The 8461-nt window shown below is 43.7% G+C and overlaps 1 protein-coding gene across 1 annotated transcript in view; it reads right to left on the minus strand.

Annotated features, from left to right (window-relative positions):
- MEOX2 (mesenchyme homeobox 2) overlaps positions 1–7441 on the minus strand; it is a 53414-nt gene extending 45973 nt beyond the window's left edge. The window contains exon 1 of the mRNA XM_083884670.1: positions 6259–7441. Coding sequence (XP_083740796.1) covers positions 6259–6769 — 511 coding nt within the window. The 5' untranslated portion in view covers positions 6770–7441. The remainder of the gene's footprint in view (positions 1–6258) is intronic.
- Between the last annotated feature and the right edge of the window lie 1020 nt (positions 7442–8461).

The following is an 8461-nucleotide window of genomic DNA, read 5'->3' on the forward strand; positions in this document are numbered from 1 at the left end:
ACAGCTCATGCTAGTAAAAGGGATGCAATTGCCCTGCCAAGTAGCAGGAGGAAGGCTTTTTCTGCAGGGTCTTTTTTTGCTGTGCACCATCTTGCTCATACTCTGCGACTAGCAGTTCTAGAGAAACTGTAATGCAGATCTGTAAGTCTTTAAAGCCTACTAAAAATAAAAAGCATGTACGCGCACACACACGCACACAAAGCTTTTAGTTTCATAAAAGTTTACAGTACTTCCCAAATGGAAGGAAAGCACTGGTATGGCCATTATATAAGTTGGGCAAACAGTCATAAAAGGACAAGGCACAGGCTCGAGACACATCATAGGACTGGGTTCAGTGCCCAGCTGTGCACTGATGTAATGAAGTAGCCTCAAGCACTGTTTATCAAAATTCTCTAACACCACACCATTTCAGTTAGAAACCTTATTAGCGACATATGCAAGTATTTATATTTAAAAAATATGACTTTCCTTTTGCATCCTTTCAAGTTGCATTCTTATGTATATTAGAACAAGGACACAGGGTAGCATAGCGAAAATAAGGATTGAATCCTACCCCACCGTAACTACGTTTTACTGATGGGTTTAAACTTTGCTCAGTCTAGAAGATGAAACCAGATTTATTTTGCTTCCTTTTCCAGAGACTTGCAAAACTGCTTGGTAGAGTGCATTTTGCTACTGAGAGAAACATGCTACAGCAACTACTCATACTGCCAAGTAACAGCGAGCAATACTAGGGCATCAGCAGACAGAAGCAAAGAGAATGTTACCTGTCCTTGAATTTCAAGACATAGAGCTCAATCTTACTCTTTAATAATGAACATAGAGCACATCAAGTCATTGCATCACTGAAGAATGAGTATTTCCACACAGCAGACGATATGCAGATTAATAGGCTCAGTTAAAAAACATTTATTAAACATTAGGCATGTCAAAAGATGGCAAAAAAACCCCAAAAAAAAACCCCAACTCATAATCTGACTACTTATATTACAAAATACTACAGAAGTCACACTAGATATGTTAGGGCAAATTTTATCCTAGGATGTTAAAACCAAAGTAGCTAAAATTCAATGTGCATATAAAATGCTCAATTGGCAATCTTCAAACAATCAGGCAATCCGAATATTTTTTCAATAAATATCTGCGAGAATCATAAAGCTTTTTTTTCCACTGCATTGTAACAGAAGTTTAAAAATCCTAAAAGGTGTCTACAATTATGATTTTTTGTGACATTTTTAGAGAAATTTTATCCAGGAATTACCAGGATGTTTGAATCTTTAATGCCTATGTAAAAGAATCAAGCTCTGATTGCTAAAAAAACCTTGAGCACTTCAGCAGTTTCACTGGAGTCAATGGACCTTCTCACAAAAACATTCGTGATCCCGTGAAGGTCTGGATCGGCCCTCCAAAGTTCCTAAAGGGTGAGTTGACGAAGAGGGGAAGAGGGAGAAGTGAAAATCCTACTGAATCATTTATACGAACAGACAGAAATGTATAACTATAAGCCATACAAAGTTCTTTTTTGTTTGTTTGTCAACACAAAGTTCTTCTTTGGCTTGGGGCAAAGAATTGAAAACATATCAGCAAAAAAGGCATTCAAAATTTTAGTCTTAGAAAAGTTACTTATTATATTTCCTGAGAGTAAAAGTGAATTTCTTACAAGTTTTCATCTATTAAATCAATTTAGCAAGTAGCTCACTAGTAAGCCCATCATTTGATAAGCAATTAATCTTGAAAGTTTTCTCCTAAAAGTGTGTGTATTATTCATCGGATTTTGAAATTGTTTCATTTCTAAAATCTACAGAGTTTTTGTTGCTGTTGTTTTTCTTATGGGTAACTGATGCTTTTCTATGAGATACCAAACAAATTAACTCTTTCCAGAAAAACTATGCTTTATTATGTATTTTTTCTTGTTTCCGTTTACAGCCACTCTGAAAAGCACAGACATATTGATGAGTCAGTTACACAGTGCTTTTTGACTAGAAGCGTGCAGCTCATTTTTCTTACTGACATGTTTCAGAAACCAATCAGAAGTCCTCAAAACTCCTGATTTCACACTATTTATAGTCATTTATCAAAATGACCTGCTTTTTAGAGACCATTTCAAACAAGTACACATGATTTATGATATTTACATGTGTTTAAAATAAATTCCCTGGAGATATAATTTTTTACTACTTGCATGTTGAGCATAGGTGGGTTATAAAATATTAAAACTCAGGGGGGAAAAAAGGTGGGCTTTTTTCATGTGATTTGTTAATGAACAAAACCCATCAGAACACGTATTGAAACACTTGGCCGAACTGCTGAAACAGTGGATTCCTGAAATGCTTTTTACAGAAGCATTTCTAAATCCTACTATTGCAAATACAGTCAAAAATATTGATAATTTTTATTACCTGCTAGCCTTTTCTTGGAAACCTGTGCCACACAGAAAGTATTTTCCCATGGCAAAATTTGGTTTCTTTTTTTTTTTTTTTTTTAAAGGCATTTCATGCCTGAGGAGAAGTGTTTAACTACATTAGACTTTAACAGGAATGCAATTTCCTTATATATTTATCTCTTGCAATTTAATGTTTAAATAGCTGCATTGCTTAGAAGCTGTACTCAGCCTCCCCCTGGTCTTTTCAGCACAGTACACATTTTTTTTCACCATAGCATTTTAGACCCTTTAAGGGTACCAGATTCACTCTTTTTTCATATTTCTCAATAAATCTAGATAGCACTTCTTATATAGGCACCAATATGCTTTTTTCCTGTCTTTAGAAAACTCAGACCTAAGTAACATAACTTAGGAAATCACAGAAGTAACTTTGCATCTGATGTATTCTGCATCATTGAGAATCAAAACCAACTCTATAATAAACAATAAGAAATAAAATGTCCCTGAAACTCAGAGGCAAGTAATGAGAAGGGGAGGCATTAGAAAAATCCAAAATATTCTATAGAGAACAACTCATACCACAAAGCAACAGAGCACTCCAAGAATATGTTTTCTATACACTCAGCATGGTTTTCATCCGCACCTCATTAGTACACAGATAATTCTGACAATTAGGGCACTTTTAAATAAGCTATTTTATTTGTAACCGAGCCTAAAATTTAGCATCGTCCCTCTACTCATACAGCCTTGACATATGAAGAGCTGAGTTACAAAGGTGAGGATTCAGATGCCATTATTCACTGCAAAATGTTAACATATAAAGATTTGTACGCATCACTCCTCAATTCAGAGGCAACTTTACCAACCCACTTCTGGGCCTACACAGGTTCAAAGGAATGTTCTGCAGATAATGAGAGAGCAACTACAAAACCTGGAGACACTGACAGCTCTAGCAAGCAGGGTTTGATGACTACATAAGCAGTATTTCCCTGTCCTTTACAACGAGAACAGCTGAAAATTTCACCCTGTTCTCTAGCAGCCTTTTCATTATCTTCAAAGGGAACTTGCCAAACTGCTTAAAACCAAGGTTAAGGCTAAAGAAAACTGTAAGTCAGTTTATATAACTATCATGAGAGCACATTTCACCTCGTTTTCTCAAACCCAAATGAAACTGCAACAGATTAGAGGAGAATATTTCTATATCCTCCCATTCCCTTGCAATATGTGAATTCCAGGGGAAAACACAGTCCATCATATTAAATTCTGCTTGCCCTCTGGATTATTGTTTATAATTTTAAAATGCTGCACTCCCGTCATTGTAACAAATCAATAAAATGGGGTGTCCCTTCTGGTAAATTTTCAGAGTAGCTATACGGCTAAGAAACAGTTACTTCTTTGGAAGATAAATGATACAAAGAATCATCATGTTTTACATTCCTTAAACTATCTACAAACTCAGCTTTATGATCTTAAACATACAGAAACAAAAGCTAAGTAGTGCAAGAAAGGGGTGGCCTAAGGTTAATTCAGTTCTGAAATGCGGAACAGATTCAGGGCTCAAGAAAATGCTGAGCATTCTGTGGCTTTAAGTGATACGCTTAAGAAGAGGAAATATATGTGTAAATAAGCAAGAGCATTAATAATTGTCTCAGAATGCTGGCACTGAAACTTAAAGCAGCCTCTCTCTCTTCACCTCTTAAGTTATTTACTATTAGGATTTTTTACAAATGCCTATTGAAGTAGTTCCAAGTATGATGAAGGCATGGAAGAAATTCTTTCAAGCACAGTCATTTGTTTAAAAAAAAGATTAATGAGAAATAAAGGAGATTATTTTTAATCAAATGAGGGCAATTATGGATGACAAATATAGAAACACAGCAAATTAAAATAATTCTTGCTGCCATATATGAGACTGGCATTAAATAACTAGCACCAGAGTTAAGGATTAATAAAGGGGTGGGGTTAAATATTCAGTCCAAAACGCAAGCTTTTCCTGAAGAAAAACCAAACATACAGCAGCTATCCAGTTATTGTCAAAAGACATCTATTTTCAGTTTGAGAGATTCACAATTGTGTGAACGGTTATATTTTTCTCTTAGCGGAAGGGAGGAGGAAATAGTTACCTGCCTTGATCTTCAGAAAGTCTTAGAAAGTGAGGATCGAAGTACATTGCAAGATAAACGTAACCATTGCTAAAGGCTCGAACTCTCGTCCACTAATCCAGTGGAAGACTCTAGTCACTCCAGGGTAAGGTTTAGGACATTCCCCACTGGTGTTTTTTTTGGTTTGCATTGCAGAATGAAATAAACAGAAAGTGATTCACATAATTCCCGGACAGTGAAAGGGACTGATTTCCTTTTTTCCTTTAGCTTTAAATAGACCGACAAATACAATAAATCCTTGCATCAGCAGGCATCCAGTTATTTTCTCTGTTGTAACAGTCACTGTTCATATACCTCACAAGATCAGAGAATTAATTTTCTCATTGAAAGTAGAGAAGACAAAAAGAAAGATTTTTACCAGCAGTGTTTGAACTAAATACAGCTTTTAAACTCAAGAAAAGTTTTTAGCGTATACACCAGCTATGTAAGACAAAATTCAGATAAATACATTCTGAATTACTGTAACTGTAAACGTTTGCTAATGTAATGGACAATGAAGGAAGTGATGGTATTCTTAAGGATTATGTTTTAAAATCTTTCGCGTTGCTTACACTCTACTAAGCTTACTACATTTTGAGTGGAAGAGGTTATGGTTTCAGTTGTGAACTTCACACATATCTGGAAAAGCCTTTCACTTTCTCTTCCGTGACAACAAATAATTTGCAACGCCAGCTCTTGAGTTTTCAATCTGTTGAGCCCTCTCTCTTTCAAGTGCCTCCTGCCTATCTCACTGTATTTTTGGTGACCCCCCTGGTTCAAGTGTGCCCTAACGGAAGTCCCATCAGTTGTGTTGCCTTCGCCGAGTGGCTTTTGTCAGAGCAGGGCTTTGACAGGCTTTGCTATTTTAAAAAGCAAGAGATAATGTCAAGGTTTTTTTGCACATTCATTGATGCCAAATCATCGCTCTGGAATGACTGCAGGTCTACATGTTTTTATGCTCGCTTTTAAGTAAGAATTACTGTGATTTTAAAAGTCAGACCTCTCCTTCCTTTCCTCTGTCCCCACCACCAGTAAACTGAAGTAAAGCAGCTTTTTGAAACTCCCATTCACCCGTTTGCTTCAGAGTCCAAATTTTGCCCCTTCACGCTGAGGATTTGATGCAGGCTCACACAGATCCTACAGGGCAGCAAGGCATCAGCTCCTCTCCCGAATCCCCGCTTCCCAGGCAGAGCTTCCAAGCGTTGTGCAATCGCCTCGGAGCCGCAGTCAGCTCCACGGCGAAGGGGCGGAGGGGAAGGAGCGCGCTGGATTCTGAATTTTGAAGCAGAGGTGTCGTATCGGGCAGGGGGGAGGGGGCCGCGGGACCAGATGCTGAAAACCGCATCAAAACTACAAACGTTCTTCTCCTTGCCTGTAGGAAACTCTCCCCCGCCACCACCTTGATTTCATACTCTATCACGTGCTGAATTTTTTCTTTATATTTCTCCTCCCGTAGCCTCAATAAAGCTTGCGTTAGTGATGGAGATCCCGAGAGCGCGTTGGAGGGAAGGAGCAGCTCGACAGCCGCTGTCAGCCCGCGGGGAGAGCGCGGCGGCAGCCGGGACCGGGCCGGCCGAGCCGGGCCAGCCCAGCCGAGCCGGGCCGGGCCGGGCCAAAGTGGCGACTAAAGGAGCCCAGCCGAGCTGCGGCAGGTCCGCAGGGCCCGAGCGCGCCCCTTGCCCGACACCCGCCGCCCGGGGATCCCGCCCCGCTGGGGAACGCGCGAGCCTTTACCTGAGCTGTCGCTTTTCCTTTTGCCGGACCTCTTCTCTGCTTCCACCGGGGACAGAGCCTGCCTGCCATAGTCCCCTGGCGCACACGCTGCCCCCGTGGGGGTGTTAGTGCCCAGGCTGGAAGAGTTCGAGCACAGGACAGGGGGGCTGCTGCCCAGCTCCGGGGGTCCTCCTGAGTCGGGCTGAAGGCAGAGGCTGTGCCTGGCCGCGGCGGGAGGAGACGACATCTGAGGAATGTGCCAGTTCGTCTGCAAAGCCTGGTGCTGCTGTTGCTGGTGATGGTGATGGTGGTGATGGTGATGGTGATGGTGCCCCCTATGATGTTGGCTGGCAAACATGCCCTCCTCATTGGGGTATCCCGCTATTATGCAAGAGGAAGAAGAAGAAGACAGATCAGGGTAGGACATGTGGTCAGATCTTCCATGCAGGGCAAGAGAAGACTGGGAGAAAGGGTGCAAGCTCTGCGCAGTGGCATGGGGGCTGCGCAGGCAGCCAAAGAGTGTGTGATCCATTGCATGCAAGTCTCAGGTTCCAGCAGGAGAGTTTAGGAAAGATCCAACTTCACCACCCTTTGTCAACTTTCACTGTAAACAGATCGGGGCTGGGATTTTTTTTTCCAAAACGGCACCGACAGACTCTGCGGCAGGCAGCTGAGCTCAAATAATCCAGGTCTTTAGCCCTAGTGGCCAGTCTCCGCTGCATAAACACTCGGACCTAGATGAGCCGTTCTCAGAGCCGCTCAGATGTCAAGAAGTGGGAGAGGTTGAAGCCAATAGAAGGTGGTCCCAGAGAACTGCTTGAAGGGGGAAACGGCTTCGAGAGGTTATAAATACAGTAGTGTGTAATGTGAGCTGGGGGCTGGCTCTGCAGCACGGCACTGACCACATGCGAACTCCCTCCAAAACGCCAGCGCCGTCCCGCGCCGAGCGGCTCCGTCAGCGGGCGGCAGCGCTGCTCCCCGCGCCCCGGGCCCGCCGGGGGGGGCGGCTCCGCGGGGGCGCAGCCCGCTCGTCCTGCCCCGGGGCGGGCCGCGCCTCCCCCGCGGTGCCCCGGACCCCCCGCCCCGCGTGGATCGGCGGCGGTGCCCCCCGGCCCCCGCACGGCCATCCCTCCCCGTCGGGCCCAAGGGCCGCCCGGGGTCCGGCCGCCCCTCCGGGGCAGCGGGCGGGGAGCGCAGTAAAGACGTGAGGCCACACGCGGGGGTGACTCTGGGGCGGGGGGCGACTCTGGGGGGAGGCACCGCCGGCCCGTTCCCCGGGGGCTGCAGCGCTCCCCGCAGCGCCTCACCTGCGCGCCCAGGTGCGAGGGCAAGGGCGGCGGGCGGGGCTGCGCGGGCCGAGATCCCCCGTGCCCAGGGTCCCGCTGCGGGTCACCCATCGCTGCCCCCGCCTCCACCGGCCCCGCACTCGCCCCCAAGAGCCTCCGCTGTGCCCCAGCATCGGCGGCCGGTTCTGCAGGGAACCCACCGGCGCCCACCGTGCCAGCGGCTCTGGCTGCAGAGAGAGGCTTCCCCTCTTGCCCTCGGCCCCTTCTAAACAACAAGTCGCATAATGTGTATTTCTTGTGTTTGCTTCGTTACAAATGTCTTTAGTGGATTGGGGGGACAACCTGGACAGTCTGGGCCTGTCTTTTTTTTTATTTTTTTTCTTTCTTTTTTTTCTTTTTAAAATTATTTTTCAACACGCGTGTAGTGGAATTACAGTAGCCACGAAGGCGGCTCTTAACTGGGTTAAACCAGGATAACGCATTTAGTGATCAATGACCAAAGAAGTGCCCACTGCGCACTGAAGGTTTGATTCTTCAGCTCTTCCTGCTCGGTGTACCTTGCTCCTCCTCCCCCCATACCAAAATTTAAAAAAAAAAAAAAAAAAAAAAAAAAAAAAAAAAAAAAAAAAAAAAAATTCTCTCAAGTCTAAATTCTTACGTCCATGTGCTAAAGATAAAATGAATTTCAATTGCTAGTGGAAAAAATCAGCAATTGTATGACTTTTGCAAGAGCTAGTTTCTTAAACGGAAATTGAGTCCTATTTTGTGGGAAATTAGTTTTGCAGACTTTCTTTAAAAAAAATCTAAAACTTTTGTTCAGCAGCTGCTCCACTTTTCGCTGCAGTTTCAGACTGAGCTGGAACCTGCAGCAGTCTTTTCGACGGTAAGATTTCCCCCCTTTTCTGACATCTAACTCTTTTTAATAACTGTCTTTAGAT

This window comes from Zosterops lateralis (genome assembly GCF_965231275.1).
Source record: "Zosterops lateralis genome assembly, chromosome: 1".
Classification (NCBI taxonomy): Eukaryota; Metazoa; Chordata; class Aves; order Passeriformes; family Zosteropidae; genus Zosterops; species Zosterops lateralis.